The 18551-nt window shown below is 43.1% G+C and overlaps 1 protein-coding gene across 2 annotated transcripts in view; it reads left to right on the forward strand.

The window, feature by feature from the left end:
• ANKLE2 (ankyrin repeat and LEM domain containing 2) overlaps window positions 1-18551 on the forward strand; it is a 263181-nt gene that overhangs the window by 166463 nt on the left and 78167 nt on the right. For both annotated transcript variants that reach the window (XM_053701894.1, XM_053701893.1), the window contains exons 9-10: window positions 14874-14980; window positions 15517-15707. In XM_053701894.1, the coding sequence (XP_053557869.1) occupies window positions 14874-14980; window positions 15517-15707 (298 nt within the window). The remainder of the gene's footprint in view (window positions 1-14873; window positions 14981-15516; window positions 15708-18551) is intronic.

Raw genomic sequence — 18551 nt, forward strand, 5'->3', positions numbered from 1 at the left:
TTTGTAAACAGGCTTGATTCTAACCAGAGCCTGAACAAAGGCTTGAACATCTGGCACAGCTGCCAGTTTTTTGTGAAGTAACACCGACAAGGCAGAAATCTGTCCCTTCAGGGAACTTGCCGATAATCCTTTTTCCAATCCTTCTTGAAGGAAGGATAGAATCCTAGGAATCTTAACCTTGTCCCAAGGGAATCCTTTAGATTCACACCAACAGATATATTTTTTCCAAATTTTGTGGTAAATCTTTCTAGTTACAGGCTTTCTGGCCTGAACAAGAGTATCGATAACAGAATCTGAGAAACCTCGCTTCGATAAAATCAAGCGTTCAATCTCCAAGCAGTCAGCTGGAGTGAAACCAGATTCGGATGTTCGAACGGACCCTGAACAAGAAGGTCTCGTCTCAAAGGTAGCTTCCAAGGTGGAGCCGATGACATATTCACCAGATCTGCATACCAAGTCCTGCGTGGCCACGCAGGAGCTATCAAGATCACCGACGCCCTCTCCTGATTGATCCTGGCTACCAGCCTGGGGATGAGAGGAAACGGCGGGAACACATAAGCTAGTTTGAAGGTCCAAGGTGCTACTAGTGCATCCACTAGAGCCGCCTTGGGATCCCTGGATCTGGACCCGTAGCAAGGAACTTTGAAGTTCTGACGAGAGGCCATCAGATCCATGTCTGGAATGCCCCATAGTTGAGTGACTTGGGCAAAGATTTCCGGATGGAGTTCCCACTCCCCCGGATGCAATGTCTGACGACTCAGAAAATCCGCTTCCCAATTTTCCACTCCCGGGATGTGGATAGCAGACAGGTGGCAGGAGTGAGACTCCGCCCATAGAATAATCTTGGTCACTTCTTCCATCGCTAGGGAACTCCTTGTTCCCCCCTGATGGTTGATGTACGCAACAGTCGTCATGTTGTCTGATTGAAACCGTATGAACTTGGTCCTCGCTAGCTGAGGCCAAGCCTTGAGAGCATTGAATATCGCTCTCAGTTCCAGAATATTTATCGGTAGAAGAGATTCTTCCCGAGACCAAAGACCCTGAGCTTTCAGGGATCCCCAGACCGCGCCCCAGCCCATCAGACTGGCGTCGGTCGTGACAATGACCCACTCTGGTCTGCGGAATGTCATCCCTCGTGACAGGTTGTCCAGGGACAGCCACCAACGGAGTGAGTCTCTGGTCCTCTGATTTACTTGTATCTTTGGAGACAAGTCTGTATAGTCCCCATTCCACTGACTGAGCATGCACAGTTGTAATGGTCTTAGATGAATGCGCGCAAAAGGAACTATGTCCATTGCCGCTACCATCAACCCGATCACTTCCATGCACTGAGCTACGGAAGGAAGAGGAACGGAATGAAGTATTCGACAAGAGTCCAGAAGTTTTGTCTTTCTGGCCTCTGTTAGAAAAATCCTCATTTCTGAGGAGTCTATAATTGTTCCCAAGAAGGGAACCCTTGTTGACGGGGATAGAGAACTCTTTTCCACGTTCACTTTCCAGCCGTGAGATCTGAGAAAGGCCAGGACGATGTCCGTGTGAGCCTTTGCTCGAGGGAGGGACGACGCTTGAATCAGAATGTCGTCCAGGTAAGGTACTACTGCAATGCCCCTTGGTCTTAGCACCGCTAGAAGGGACCCTAGTACCTTTGTGAAAATCCTTGGAGCAGTGGCTAATCCGAAAGGAAGCGCCACGAACTGGTAATGTTTGTCCAGGAATGCAAACCTTAGGAACCGATGATGTTCCTTGTGGATAGGAATATGTAGATACGCATCCTTTAAATCCACCGTGGTCATGAATTGACCTTCCTGGATGGAAGGAAGGATAGTTCGAATGGTTTCCATCTTGAACGATGGGACCTTGAGAAATTTGTTTAAGATCTTGAGATCTAGGATTGGTCTGAACGTTCCCTCTTTTTTGGGAACTATGAACAGATTGGAGTAGAACCCCATCCCTTGTTCTCTCAATGGAACAGGATGAATCACTCCCATTTTTAACAGGTCTTCTACACAATGTAAGAACGCCTGTCTTTTTATGTGGTCTGAAGACAACTGAGACCTGTGGAACCTCCCCCTTGGGGGAAGTCCCTTGAATTCCAGAAGATAACCCTGGGAGACTATTTCTAGCGCCCAAGGATCCAGAACATCTCTTGCCCAAGCCTGAGCGAAGAGAGAGAGTCTGCCCCCCACCAGATCCGGTCCCGGATCGGGGGCCAATATTTCATGCTGTCTTGGTAGCAGTGGCAGGTTTCTTGACCTGCTTTCCCTTGTTCCAGCCTTGCATTGGTCTCCAAGCTGGCTTGGCCTGAGAAGTATTACCCTCTTGCTTAGAGGACGTAGCACCTTGGGCTGGTCCGTTTTTACGAAAGGGACGAAAATTAGGTCTATTTTTTGCCTTGAAAGGCCGATCCTGAGGAAGGGCATGGCCCTTACCCCCAGTGATATCAGAGATAATCTCTTTCAAGTCAGGACCAAACAGCGTTTTCCCCTTGAAAGGAATGTTTAGTAGCTTGTTCTTGGAAGACGCATCAGCCGACCAAGATTTCAACCAAAGCGCTCTGCGCGCCACAATAGCAAACCCAGAATTCTTAGCCGCTAACTTAGCCAATTGCAAAGAGGCGTCTAGAGTGAAAGAATTAGCCAATTTGAGAGCATTGACTCTGTCCATAATCTCCTCATAAGGAGGAGAGTCACTATCGAGCACCTTAATCAGTTCATCAAACCAGAAATATGCGGCTGTAGTGACAGGGACAATGCATGAAATGGGTTGTAGAAGGTAACCCTGCTGAACAAACATCTTTTTAAGCAAACCTTCTAATTTTTTATCCATAGGATCTTTGAAAGCACAACTATCCTCTATGGGAATAGTGGTGCGTTTGTTTAAAGTAGAAACCGCTCCCTCGACCTTGGGGACTGACTGCCATAAGTCCTTTCTGGGGTCGACCATAGGAAACAATTTTTTAAATATGGGGGGAGGGACGAAAGGAATACCGGGCCTTTCCCATTCTTTATTAACAATGTCCGCCACCCGCTTGGGTATAGGAAAAGCTTCTGGGAGCCCCGGCACCTCTAGGAACTTGTCCATTTTACATAGTTTCTCTGGGATGACCAAATTTTCACAATCATCCAGAGTGGATAATACCTCCTTAAGCAAAATGCGGAGATGTTCCAATTTAAATTTAAATGTAATCACATCAGATTCAGCCTGCTGAGAAATGTTCCCTAAATCAGTAATTTCTCCCTCAGACAAAACCTCCCTGGCCCCCTCAGATTGGGTTAGGGGCCCTTCAGAGATATTAATATCAGCGTCGTCATGCTCTTCAGTAACTAAAACAGAGCATCCACGCTTACGCTGACAAGGGTTCATTTTGGCTAAAATGTTTTTGACAGAATTATCCATTACAGCCGTTAATTGTTGCATAGTAAGGAGTATTGGCGCGCTAGATGTACTAGGGGCCTCCTGAGTGGGCAAGACTCGTGTAGACGAAGGAGGGAATGATGCAGTACCATGCTTACTCCCCTCACTTGAGGAATCATCTTGGGCATCATTGTCATTATCACATAAATCACATTTATTTAAATGAATAGGAATTCTGGCTTCCCCACATTCAGAACACAGTCTATCTGGTAGTTCAGACATGTTAAACAGGCATAAACTTGATAAGAAAGTACAAAAAACGTTTTGAAATAAAACCGTTACTGTCACTTTAAATTTTAAACTGAACACACTTTATTACTGCAATTGCGAAAAAACATGAAGGAATTGTTCAAAATTCACCAAACTTTCACCACAGTGTCTTAAAGCCTTGAAAATATTGCACACCAATTTTGGAAGCTTTAACCCTTAAAATAACGGAACCGGAGCCGTTTTAAGCTTTAACCCCTTTACAGTCCCTGGTATCTGCTTTGCTGAGACCCAACCAAACCCAAAGGGGAATACGATACCAAATGACGCCTTCAGAAGTCTTTTATAAGTATCAGAGCTCCTCTCACATGCGACTGCATGCCATGCCTCTCAAAAACAAGTGCGCAACACCGGCGCGAAAATGAGACTCTGCCTATGCTTTGGGAAAGCCCCTAAAGAATAAGGTGTCTAAAACAATGCCTGCCGATATTATTATATCAAAATACCCAGAATAAATGATTCCTCAAGGCTAAATAAGTGTTAATATCAATCGATTTAGCCCAAAAAAGGTCTACAGTCTAAATAAGCCCTTGTGAAGCCCTTATTTACGATCGTAATAAACATGGCTTACCGGATCCCATAGGGAAAATGACAGCTTCCAGCATTACATCGTCTTGTTAGAATGTGTCATACCTCAAGCAGCAAAGGACTGCAAACTGTTCCCCCAACTGAAGTTAATTGCTCTCAACAGTCCTGTGTGGAACAGCCATGGATTTTAGTTACGGTTGCTAAAATCATTTTCCTCATACAAACAGAATTCTTCATCTCTTTTCTGTTTCTGAGTAAATAGTACGTACCAGCACTATTTGAAAATAACAAACTCTTGATTGAATAATGAAAAACTACAGTTAAACACTAAAAAACTCTAAGCCATCTCCGTGGAGATGTTGCCTGTACAACGGCAAAGAGAATGACTGGGGTAGGCGGAGCCTAGGAGGGATCATGTGACCAGCTTTGCTGGGCTCTTTGCCATTTCCTGTTGGGGAAGAGAATATCCCACAAGTAAGGATGACGCCGTGGACCGGACACACCGTTGGAGAAAGAAATTTATCAGGTAAACATAAATTCTGTTTTTTCTACTACTTCTTTGTATGCAGATACTTCAGTATTTCCCATATTTTGTACTACTTATGTTTTATTTTGTGCAAAACTATATTTTATTTGTGCAATATTGCTACTGTGCGCTTCATATCTGGTAGTACTGTTAATTAAGTTTTACAATAGTATACCTTAGTATATGGACAGTGTCCCATTACTTATACTACCGTTATACCTTGCTGTACCTTGGTATACTCCTTATGGCAATCATATTTTACAGGATATTCATATATTTAAGTTCCTGTTATTTATGATATTCTTTTGAGGCTCTGGGTTTCCTGCACTTTTTTAAGGAATTTTTCATTTACGGAGTCTCTTAATGATTCAAATGGTGCATGCCGTTTTTAAACAACTTTCCAATTTACTCCCATTAACAAGATGTGCTTGGTCTTTTTATGTTTACTCTTTTTGAGTCACCAATCTCCTGAGTATGTGCGAGAATTTTTAGAATATACTTTATGCATTTGTGATTGGCTGATGGCTATCACAGGGTGCAGTGGGAGTGGTAAAAGGCATAACTTCGAAATTTACTACTCTTTTGTTGCTGACTAGGTGCTGTTGCATTGTCTTACCATGCATTTGTGGATTGTGCACATCTAAAGCATTGTGCTTCTCTAGACCTCACCTCAATGGTTTTTTTCAACCACTAGGGAGGAATGCGGAGTTCCTTTGCCATGCTGGAAGTGACGTGGATTGTTCGGTGGGCGGAAACTCATAATTGCTTTCTGTCATCCACTTTCCAGGGGTGGACTATTAGGTATCGGATTTCTGAACAGTCAGATATTTTATCTCTGGGAGTGGGCTCTCCATCCGGAGGTGTTCTCTAGGTAGATCTTTAAATGGGGGGTTCTGGAATTTACTTCTGAAGGCGGTTTGGCAGAAGGCCACGTTTCCAAGGTACGGTTCATAGTCAAGTGATCCGCTGACCGCCCTGATAGATGTTCTGGCATTTCTTGGAATTCAGTCTTGCATTCCTTTTTCCTCTTTCCTCTTTTTGCTCTCCTTCTACGAGTCATTGCTCAAATTCAACAGGAGAGAGCGTCAGTGGTTTTCGTAGCCTCTACGTAACATCACAGGATCTAGTATGCATACCTAGTGAATATATAGTCTCTCTTCCTTAGAGACTGCCTCTGAGGAAGGACCTTCTGATTCAGGGTCCTTCCTGTATCAAGTCTCACTTCTGACGTCCACTTGGAGATTAAATACTTAGTTTTGTCTATGCGTGGGTTTTTCTGAATAGGTCATTGAGACCATGACTCGGGCTCGCTTGTCAGTTGCTAGAGAGATTGCCTTAAGTTATGGTGTAAATATCTAATTACTCCACGAGGAACCCTTGGATTCCCATCAACAGAGTCAGGATTCCTAGAATTTTGTCCTTTCTCCAGGATGGTCTGGAGAAGGGTTTGTCAGTCGGTGCCCTGAAGGGTCTGATTTCTTTCATGTTATTGGCAAGAGTCCATGAGCTAGTGACGTGTAGGATATACAATCCTACCAGGAGGGGCAAAGTTTCCCAAACATCAAAATGCCTATAAATACACCCCTCACCACACCCACAATTCAGTTTTACAAACTTTGCCTCCTATGGAGGTGGTGAAGTAAGTTTGTGCTTGGTTTTTATGATTTCTTCGATAAGTGCTTCTAAGCATTCTGAAGCCCAATTCCTCTCAGAGTACAGTGTCAGAGGGATGTGAAGAGAGTATCGCCTATTGAATTTTTATGGTTTCCCTCGGGGGAAATTTTTTCAAGGGTTCTCTGTTATCGGTCGTAGGGATTCATCTTCTACCTCCCTTTTCAGATCGGCGATATACAGGTAGCCCTCAGTTTACGCCGGGGTTAGGTTCCAGAAGGAATGGTTGTAAATTGAAACTGTTGTAAATTGAAACCCAGTTTATAATGTAAGTCAATGGCTAGTGAGGCAGGTTCCAGGCCCCTCTCAAAATTGTCATAAGTAACACCTAATACATTATTTTTAAAGCTTTGAAATGAAGACTTTAAATGCTAAACAGCATTATAAACCTAATAAAATAATCACACAACACAGAATATATAATTAAACTAAGTTAAATGAACAAAAACATTTGCTAAACATCATTATAAACCTAATAAAATAATCGCACAACACAGACTTCACTTGCATTTTTCTGCAAACAGTTCTTTCTATGCATCCCAATCTGGACTGATTTATAGACAGGAAGATCTTGTTCCTTTGAAATCTGCTTGATAGCTCAGGTCTGGTTAAACTGATTAATTTCAGCTTGCTTGGCTTTGCTGCAACACAGGCGGACAGCTCCACCTACTGGCTATTTTAATAAATGAACTGCTTCTCAATGCTTTTTAATAGCAGTCACATAACTGGAAAAAAGGTTGTTATTCTGAAACGGTGTAAATTGAACCGTTGTAAAATGAGGGCCACCTGTACTCTTATATACCATTACCTCTGCTGATAGATTTCAGTACTGGTTTGGCTATCTTGCGAGTGCTATATTTGTACTTCTTTTTTCAGTTCTCCACTGATTATCTTGTCAAGTTTCACTAGTACAAGCACCAACCCCTAGACATATTCGCGAATCTAGCGTAAACATATAAGGGAACGTTGTCACTTTCAATAAGTAGTGCCATTGGATCTATCACTAAAACTGGTTTTCATCCTACCAATAATTCAGGGGTCTGGAATTTCTTCTTAATAATTTCTAGGTCTGGGAAGAGTTTCTTCTGAGCTGTTAGAAATCTTCCTTAGAAAGAAGAGTAACTTTAAAGATGTTAATCTAATTCTTACATTACTGGGATCTTCCTGATCCTCTCATTTCCTAGATATGGATAAATGTTGTGAGATTCTCTGCCACTGTGGTGATCACCCTAGCAGTTCCTTGATTTTATCAGCTGATTAATTGTTGGATCAATTTGTTCCTATTCTGAGGGTGCTCCAGCAGGAATATTTACAAGATATTATTTGACCCTGCTTGTCTTCGGAGACTGCAATGTGCGGATCTGGGCCAGATGTTTTTTTGCTCTGCCATGGTTTTTTTTGTTTGTTTTTTTTCCTTCAGAGTTGCTTGCTTAAGGGTATCTTAGCTCAGTCAGCATAGCTTCTGATTTTAATCTATGTGACCAGTGTTCATGTTCCCCTTGGGTCTGTGCTTTTTCCAATTTTCAGCCTGTAACCTTATTGGTTTGGAGATTGACCTCTTTTCGACAGAGTTGTACCTGCATCAGTTATAATTATTTCAGGCCTGTTCTGGTCTCTCTGTCTCTATGTAGAGTGGAAATGTCTCTTTCCAGTACACAGTTCGTGGATATGTGTAGCATTCTTTAGCATACGTTCATATTTCCATTCCTTCAGGATTTAGTTGAGGGCTTATGGTCCAGCATTCTAGGGCTTCTTATTTTGGGCCCTTCCGACCTTATTGCATAGGAGTTTTTGCATATCTCATGATTTTTCAGGCTTTTGTTTAGGTCTTTGTCAATTGAGGCCTGTTTTTTTTTTTGTTGTTTTTTTTGTTTTCCTTTTGTAGTTTTGTATAGGGTTATTCAGTGTTCATACTATCCACTATTTGTCCCTATGCATAACCTATATATATTCTGGTTCTGCTCTTCATTCTGGGGATTTGCAAAATTAGGTTTTTAGTAGAACAAATTGCAAGGTCTGCATCTTGTTTGTTAGGTCATATTTTTGCTAAGTTTTATTTATCAGGTTTTGTTTTGAAGGTTTTCAGTTAATTGTTTATGGTAATTAGGTGCCTGCCTTTTCTTGTTTTCCCACCCATTTTCATTTGACTCCTTAGCTTGGGTTTTGGGTCCCACAAGTAAGGATTTTGTGGACTCTTAACACCTAGAAAGAAAACATAATTTATACGTATCTGATAAATTCCTTTCTTTCTTGGTGGTAAGAGTCCACAAAACAACTCAGTTTCTCCAACATAGGTGTGTCCGGTCCACGGCGTCATCCTTACTTGTGGGATATTCTCTTCCCCAACAGGAAATGGCAAAGAGCCCAGCAAAGCTGGTCACATGATCCCTCCTAGGCTCCGCCTACCCCAGTCATTCTCTTTGCCGTTGTACAGGCAACATCTCCACGGAGATGGCTTAGAGTTTTTTAGTGTTTAACTGTAGTTTTTATTATTCAATCAAGAGTTTGTTATTTTAAAATAGTGCTGGTATGTACTATTTACTCAGAAACAGAAAAGAGATGAAGATTTCTGTTTGTATGAGGAAAATGATTTTAGCACCGTAACTAAAATCCATGGCTGTTCCACACAGGACTGTTGAGAGCAATTAACTTCAGTTGGGGGAACAGTGTGCAGTCTCTTACTGCTTGAGGTATGACACATTCTAACAAGACGATGTAATGCTGGAAGCTGTCATTTTCCCTATGGGATCCGGTAAGCCATGTTTATTAAGATAGTAAATAAGGGCTTCACAAGGGCTTATTAGGACTGTAGACTTTTTCTGGGCTAAATCGATTCATTATTAACACATATTTAGTCTTGAGGAATCATTTATTCTGGGTATTTTGATATGATTATATCGGCAGGCACTGTTTTAGACACCTTATTCTTTAGGGGCTTTCCCTAATCATAGTCAGAGCCTCATTTTCGCGCCGGTATGGCGCACTTGTTTTTGAGGACAGCATGGCATGCAGCTGCATGTGTGTGGAGCTCTGATACATAGAAAAGTCTTTCTGAAGGCATCATTTGGTATCGTATTCCCCTTTGGGCTTGGTTGGGTCTCAGCAAAGCAGATTCCAGGGACTGTAAAGGGGTTAAATATAAAAACGGCTCCGGTTCCGTTATTTTAAGGGTTAAAGCTTCCAAATTTGGTGTGCAATACTTTTAAGGCTTTAAGACACTGTGGTGAAATTTTGGTGAATTTTGAACAATTCCTTCATACTTTTTCGCAATTGCAGTAATAAAGTGTGTTTAGTTTAAAATTTAAAGTGACAGTAACGGTTTTATTTTAAAACGTTTTTTGTGCTTTGTTATCAAGTTTATGCCTGTTTAACATGTCTGAACTACCAGATAGATTGTGTTCTGACTGTGGGGAAACCAAGGTTCCTTCTCATTTAACTATATGTATTTTATGTCATAAAAAAATTTAGTAAAAATGATGCCCAAGATGATTCCTCAAGTGAGGGGAGTAAGCATGGTACTGCATCATCCCCTCCTTCGTCTACACCAGTCTTGCCCATACAGGAGGCCCCTAGTACATCTAGTGCGCCAATACTCCTTACTATGCAACATTTAACGGCTGTAATGGATAATTCTATCAAAAACATTTTAGCCAATATGCCCACTTATCAGCGAAAGCGCGACTGCTCTGTTTTAGAAAATTCTGTAGAGCATGAGAACGCTGATGATATGGTTTCTGAAGGGCCCCTACACCAGTCTGAGGGGGCCAGGGAGGTTTTGTCTGAGGGAGAAATTTCAGATTCAGGAAACATTTCTCAACAAGCTGAACCTGATGTGATTACTTTTAAATTTAAGTTGGAACATCTCCGCGCTCTGCTTAAGGAGGTGTTATCCAATTTGGATGATTGTGATTATCTGGTCATTCCAGAACCACTATGTAAAATGGAAAAGTTCTTAGAGGCCCCGGGGCCCCCCGAAGCTTTTCCTATATCCAAGCGGGTGGCGTACATTGTTAGTAAAGAATGGGACAGGCCCGGTATACCTTTAGTACCTCCCCCCATATTTATAAAATTGTTTTCCTATAGTCGACCCCAGAAAGGACTGATGGCAGACAGTCCCCAAGGTCGAGGGGGCGGTTTCTACTCTACACAAGCGCGCCACTATACCCATAGAAGATAGTTGTGCTTTCCAAGATCCTATGGATAAAAAATTAGAAGGTCTGCTAAAGATGTTTGTTCAGCAAGGTTCCCTTCTACAACCAATTGCATGCATTGTCCCTGTCACTGCAGCCGCGTGTTTCTAGTTTGATGAGCTAGGAAAGGCGATTATTAGTAATTCTTCTTCTTATGAGGAGATTATGGACAGAATTCGTGCTCTTAAATTGGCTAATTCTTTCACCCTAGACGCCACCTTGCAATTGGCTAGGTTAGCGGCGAAAAAATTCTGGGTTTGCTATTGTGGCGCAGAGCGCTTTGGTTAAAATCTTGGGCAGCGGATGCGTCTTCCAAGAACAAATTGCTTGACATTCCTTTCAAGGGGAAAACACTCTTTGGCCCTGACTTGAAAGAGATTATCTCTGATATCACTGGGGGCAAGGGCCACGCCCTTCCTCAGGATAGGTCTTTTCAAGACCAAAAATAAACCTAAGTTTCGTCCCTTTCGCAGAAACGGATCAGCCCCAAGGGCTACGTCCTCTAAGCAGGAAGGTAATACTTCTCAAGCCAATCCAGCCTGGAGACCTATGCAAGGCTGGAGCAAAGGAAAGCAGGCCAGGAAACCTGCCACTGCTACCAAGACAGCATGAAATGCGGGCCCCCGATCCGGGACCGGATCTGGTGGGGGGCAGACTCTCTCTCTTCGCTCAGGCTTGGGCAAGAGATGTTCTGGATCCTTGGGCGCTAGAAATAGTCTCCCAAGGTTATTCTCTGGAGTTCAAGGGGCTTCCTCCAAGGGGGAGGTTCCACAGGTCTCAGTTGTCTTCAGACCACATAAGAAGACAGGCATTCTTACATTGGGTAGAAGACCTGCTAAAAATGGGAGTGATTCATCCTGTTCCATTAGGAGAACAAGGGATGGGGTTCTACTCCAATCTGTTCATAGTTCCCAAAAAAGAGGGAACGTTCAGACCAATCTTAGATCTCAAGATCTTGAACAAGTTTCTCAAGGTTCCATCGTTCAAGATGGAAACCATTCAAACACTTCTTCCTTCCATCCAGGAAGGTCAATTCATGACCAAGGTGGATTTCAAGGATGCGTATCTACATATTCCTATCCACAAGGAACATCATCGGTTCCTAAGGTTTGCATTCCTGGACAAGCATTTCCAGTTCGTGGCATTTTCTTTCGGATTAGCCACTGCTCCTAGGATTTTCTCATAGGTACTAGGGTCCCTTCTGGCGGTGCTAAGACCAAGGGGCATTGCTGTAGTACCTTACTTGGACGACATTCTGATTCGAGCGTCGTCCCTTCCTCAAGTAAAGGCTCACACGGACATTGTCCTGGCCTTTCTCAGATCTCACGGATGGAAAGTGAACGTGGAAAAGAGTTCTCTATCTCCGTCAACGAGGGTTCCCTTCTTGGGAACTATAATAGACTCCTTAGAAATGAGGATTTTTCTGACAGAAGCCAGAAAAACAAAACTTCTAGACTCTTGTCGGATACTTCATTCCGTTCCTCTTCCTTCCATAGCGCAGTGCATGGAAGTGATAGGTTTGATGGTAGCGGCAATGGACATAGTTCCTTTTGTGCGCATTCATCTAAGACCATTACAACTGTTCATGCTCAGTCAGTGGAATGGGGACTATTCAGACTTGTCTCCGAAGATACAAGTAAATCAGAGGACCAGAGACTCATTCCGTTGGTGGCTGTCCCTGGACAACCTGTCACAAGGGATGACCTTCCGCAGACCAGAGTGGGTCATTGTCACGACCGACGCCAGTCTGATGGGCTGGGGCGCGGTCTGGGGATCCCTGAAAGCTCAGGGTCTTTGGTCTCGGGTAGAATCTCTTCTACCGATAAATATTCTGGAACTGAGAGCGATATTCAATGCTCTCAAAGCTTGGCCTCAGCTAGCGAGGGCCAAGTTCATACATCAACCATCAGGGGGGAACAAGGAGTTCCCTAGCGATGGAAGAAGTGACCAAAATTATTCTATGGGCGGAGTCTCACTCCTGCCACCTGTCTGCTATCCACATCCCAGGAGTGGAAAATTGGGAAGCGGATTTTCTGAGTCGTCAGACATTGCATCCGGGGGAGTGGGAACTCCATCCGGAAATCTTTGCCCAAGTCACTCAACCGTGGGGCATTCCAGACATGGATCTGATGGCCTCTCGTCAGAACTTCAGAGTTCCTTACTACGGGTACAGATCCAGGGATCCCAAGGCGGCTCTAGTGGATGCACTAGTAGCACCTTGGACCTTCAAACTAGCTTATGTGTTCCCGCCGTTTCCTCTCATCCCCAGGCTGGTAGCCAGGATCAATCAGGAGAGGGCGTCGGTGATTTTGATAGCTCCTGCGTGGCCACGCAGGACTTGGTATGCAGATCTGTTGAATATGTCATCGGCTCCACCATGGAAGCTACCTTTGAGAGACCTTCTTGTTCTAGGTCCGTTCGACCCACTCCAGCTGACTGCTTGGAGATTGAACGCTTGATCTTATCAAAGCGAGGGTTCTCAGATTCTGTTATTAATACTCTTGTTCAGGCCTGAAAGCCTGTAACCAGAAAAATTACCACATAATTTGGTATATCTGTTGGTGTGAATCTGCAGGATTCCCTTGGGACAAGGTTAAGATTCCTAAGAGTCTATCCTTCCTTCGAGAAGGATTGGAAAAAGGATTATCTGCAAGTTCCTTGATGGGACAGATTTCTGCCTTGTCTGTGTTTCTTCACAAAAAGCTGGCAGCTGTGCCAGATGTTCTAGCCTTTGTTCAGGCTCTGGTTAGAATCAAGCCTGTTTACAAAATTTTGACTCCTCCTTGGAGTCTCAACCTAGTTCTTTCAGTTCTTCAGGGGGTTCCGTTTGAACCCTTACATTCCGTTGATATTAAGTTATTATCTTGGAAAGTTTTGTTTTTGGTTGCAATTTCTTCTGCTAGAAGAGTTTCAGAATTATCTGCTCTGCAGTGTTCTTCTCCTTATCTGGTGTTCCATGCAGATAAGGTGGTTTTGCGTACTAAACCTGGTTTTCTTCCAAAAGTTGTTTCTAACAAAAACATTAACCAGGAGATAGTTGTGCCTTCTTTGTGTCCTAATCCAGTTTCAAAGAAGGAACGTTTGTTGCACAACTTGGATGTAGTTCGTGCTCTCAAATTTTACTTAGCAGCTACTAAGGATTTCAGACAAACTTTGTCTTTGTTTGTTGTTTATTCTGGTAAACGGAGAGGTCAAAAAGCAACTTCTACCTCTCTCTCCTTCTGGATTAAAAGCATTATCCGATTGGCTTATGAGACTGCCGGACGGCAGCCTCCTGAAAGAATCACAGCTCACTCCACTAGGGCTGTGGCTTCCACATGGGCCTTCAAGAACGAGGCTTCTGTTGATCAGATATGTAAGGCAGCGACTTGGTCTTCACTGCACGCTTTTTCTAAATTTTACAAATTTGATACTTTTGCTTCTTCTGAGGCTATTTTTGGGAGAAAGGTTTTGCAAGCCGTGGTGCCTTCCATTTAGGTGACCTGATTTGCTCCCTCCCTTCATCCGTGTCCTAAAGCTTTGGTATTGGTTCCCACAAGTAAGGATGACGCCGTGGACCGGACACACCTATGTTGGAGAAAACAGAATTTATGTTTACCTGATAAATTACTTTCTCCAACGGTGTGTCCGGTCCACGGCCCGCCCTGGTTTTTTTAATCAGGTCTGATAATTTATTTTCTTTAACTACAGTCACCACGGTAACATATGGTTTCTCCTATGCAAATATTCCTCCTTAACGTCGGTCGAATGACTGGGGTAGGCGGAGCCTAGGAGGGATCATGTGACCAGCTTTGCTGGGCTCTTTGCCATTTCCTGTTGGGGAAGAGAATATCCCACAAGTAAGGATGACGCCGTGGACCGGACACACCGTTGGAGAAAGTAATTAATCAGGTAAACATAAATTCTGTTTTTTCTTAGTTGGTGGCAGTTCTAATTTGCACCTCTTTACCCTACAGTCTTTCTTACTACTTGCTCCTTTTCTTCTCTATGCTTACCACTGGGAGAGAGAGGGAAGTAGGAGGGATACTTAAAGCTTTGCTGTGGGATGCCTTTGCCTTCTCCTGGTGGCCAGGAATTGAACTCCCATGAGTAAGGATTTTGTGGATTCTTACCACCGAGAAAGAAAGGAATTTATCGGGTAAGCAAAATTATGTTTGTTTTTCCAGATATTTAATACTCTGCAGCTAGTATAAGTCGTCAGTGGAAGCATATTAAGAATATATTTTTAGGTCTGCGTTCAAAAAACAGTTGGTGTTTATTGCCTTTTTTTTTCTCAGGCAGAGGATTTTAGGAAACTATGGAAAACCCCCCCGAGGGAAAGAGCAAGCTTCTTCCACAACCTCCGAAAAACTGATTCAGAGAGGGGAACAGAAAGAGTTGGAAGGTAAGATGACTTAGATTCTTTATTCTAGTAGCATGGCGGCACCCATTAGTTTATGAAAACTATTCAGTGTTTTATACGTTTTTTTAAAATTCATCTGCATTTTATTTTCAGACCAATTTTCTCTTTGAATACATAAATGCATCTAGCATTTATTTAATTTTTAATGTCCCTTAAACATAATCCTCCCTATTTTGGTAGTCATGGTACCTTAATTGTAAAAGTCCATTTATTGTAATAAAAGCTTATTAATTATTACTCTATAATGAAGGAGCAGTAAAAATGCCTTTTGGGGTTCATAAATTATAAAATTATCAGTTAGTGCATAATTGTTTCTTGGCTTACTGACTGACAGGGACAAATCCTACTGGGGAAGTTGTTTTGTTTGTTGTAGTAACATCCATTTAAAAAAAAAAAATGGCACCACAAGACATTTTGATAGAGCAGACAAGATGTGAGTTTAAGGTCATTTTGTTTCTTTGGTGTTTGATTTTTATCTTTTCTTACACTAATGTTGTTTTTCTTGGTTTACATTTTAGAGAGCTGGCTCACGAGTTGGATGTACCCTGGGTGGAATATTGGGCTTTTCTGGACTGTTTTACAGACCTTTCTTCTTCTGAAGGTCTGGGGAAATTGGATACATATTTGAGGAATAGGGAAGAAAGTGAGAGGGGGCAACATTATCCTGATCATGGGACCTGCAACAAATATAAGACACCATCCCCTTCAGGTAAAGGGAAGAGATGAAAAATAAGACCCTTTTCTATTTTGTACCCCTCAGCCAGCCATGCTTCACTGATCCTAAACTTAAACACTCACATAAGACACATTCTCATCTCCTTTCACTCACCATCTTTCTTCTTCTTGCAGCTGGGGATGTCTCGCCTAACCCAGGTCCACCCTCTGCTTCCCTCAGATACCCCAAATGACACCTCATACACCTTGCCCACGTTACCCTCTAAACCTCATTAACTGCACCTTTATTAGTACACCCCAATTCTCGTGTGCCCTTTGGAATGCACGCTCGGTATGTAATAAGCTTACATCTATTCACAACCTAATTATTTCATGTTCACTTAACCTGTTCGCCCTCATTGAAACTTGGCTTTCCTCCTCTAACTCAACTGCTGTAGCCTCTCTGTCCTATGGTGGCCTGCATTTCAGTCACACTCCCAGGCCTGGAGACAAACAAGGAGGAGAAGTAGGAATTCTCTTGTCTCCACACAGTACCTTTCACGGCATTCCTTCACCCCCCTCTCTTTCCTTCTCATCTTTTGAAGTTCACGCTATCCGCCTCTTCTCCCCTATAGCTCTTCATGTTGCAGTTATCTATCCGCCCCCTGGCCCAGCATCACAATTTCTGGACCACTTTGAAGCCTGGCTTCCACATTTTCTCTCTTGTAATGTCCCTTCTCTCATCTTAGGGGACTTCAACATACCCCTTGATAATCCTAACATGCCTGCTGCCTCTAAACTTCTATCCCTTACCACCTCTTTAGGCCTGTCCCAATGGACAACATCTCCAACACACCGTGAAGGCAACTCCCATAGACCTGCTCTTCACAAATCTCTGTGATGTTTCAAACTCCCTTAACCTCCACTTTCCTCTCTGACCACCATCTACTAACTTTCTCTCTTACTCTACCTGCTACATCTTTGCAAGCCCCCAAAAAACTGCTACCTTACAGGAATTTAAATGACTTGGATCTCACAGACTTTTTCACTAAACTGAGTCCTCTGCTCTCTGACATTTCATCCCTCTTTTGTCCAAACCTTGTGACTCTACAGTATAATTCGGCACTACAATCAACACTTGACAAAACTGCACCCTCCACTCTTCGATGTACATCAATCACTCAACGGCAACCGTGGCACACTAAACAGAGCAGATATATTCAGCGATGCTCACGGGCTGCTGAACGGCAGTGGAGGAAATCACGCACCTGTGCTGATTTCCAGCATTATAAATTCACCCTTAATTCCTGCAACTCTGCGCTCAGCTTGGCCAAACAAGTCTATTTCTCTCTCTTTCTATTTCTCTCTCTTGTGTCATCTCACGCATCCAACCCCAGAAAGCTGTTCTCAACCTTTAACTCCCTTCTACATCCGCATGCCCCCCACCCACTACCAACCTCACTGCTCAGATTATTGCGGAATACTTCAAAAATAAAATTGACACCATTAGAAAAGAGATCTGCACCTCACACTCCTCAAACCCAGCAATCCTACCCACCCCTTCTATTAACAAAAATCTATGCTACTTCCCTCCTGTAACAGAGGAAGAAGTCTCTGCACTCCTATCCTTGGCTCATCTCACAACCTGCCCACTTGACTCTATTCCTTCACGACTTATTCCCTCTCTCTCTGCTTCACTAACCCTTACCCTAACTAATCTCTTTAACCAATTTCTCACCACTGGCACATTTCCTGACACATTCAAGCATGCATCAATCATACCAATCCTAAAAAAGCCCTCGCTTGACCCCCTCCTCACCTTCTAACTATCGACTGGTCTCCTTACTTCCCTTTGCTTCAAAATTATTGGAACGACTAGTCTATAATCGGCTAACTCAATTTCTTTTTTAAGATACGATGAGTCCACGGATTTCATCCTTGTGGGATTACGCCTCTTGGTCAGCAGGAGGAGGCAAAGAGCACCACAGCAGAGCTGTATATATAGCTCCTCCCTTCCCTCCCACTCCAGTCATTCTCTTTGCCTGTGTTAGTGATAGGAAGAGGTAAAGTGAAGTGTTAGTTAGATTCTTCAATCCAGAGTTTGTTATTTTTAAAATGGTGCCTATGAGTGCTTTTATTACAGGGTGTAGCCGTATTCCTTGTCAGCCTCTAGGTTAGAGCTACAGGTAGGTGGCTTTACTCTCACTGCACCTCCCATACTGATTGCTGCCCTTCAGATGATGGTCTTAGCAGATGTTAACTAAGGCCCTGTATGTGTCCACAGAACTGCAGGAAGGAGAAGACCTCTTGATCCTGTGAGACCGGTCATGCTGTCGCTCAGCATGGAGGTAAGTGCAGATTTTATTTCTTCTGTTATGTGTGATCAGTCCACGGGTCATCATTACTTCTGGGATATTATCTGCTCCCCTACAGGAAGTGCAAGAGGATTCACCCAGCAGAGTTGCTATATAGCTCCTCCCCTCTACGTCACCTCCAGTCATTCTCTTGCACCCAAAGACTAGATAGGAGGTGTGAGAGGACTATGGTGATTATACTTAGTTTTTAGAACTTCAATCAAAAGTTTGTTATTTTACAATAGCACCGGAGCGTGTTATTACCTCTCTGGCAGAGTTTGAAGAAGAATCTACCAGAGTTTTTCTTATGATTTTAACCGGAGTAGTTAAGATCATATTGCTGTTTCTCGGCCATCTGAGGGAGGTAAAAACTTCAGATCAGGGGACAGCGGGCAGTTGAATCTGCATTGAGGTATGTAGCAGTTTTTATTTTCTGAATGGAATTGATGAGAAAATCCTGCCATACCGTTATAATGAACATGTATGTATACTCTACATTTTAGTATTCTGGGGATGGTATTTCACCGGAATTACTCTGTAAAAGT

The sequence above is a fragment of the Bombina bombina genome, chromosome 2, assembly GCF_027579735.1.
Source record: "Bombina bombina isolate aBomBom1 chromosome 2, aBomBom1.pri, whole genome shotgun sequence".
Classification (NCBI taxonomy): domain Eukaryota; kingdom Metazoa; phylum Chordata; class Amphibia; order Anura; family Bombinatoridae; genus Bombina; species Bombina bombina.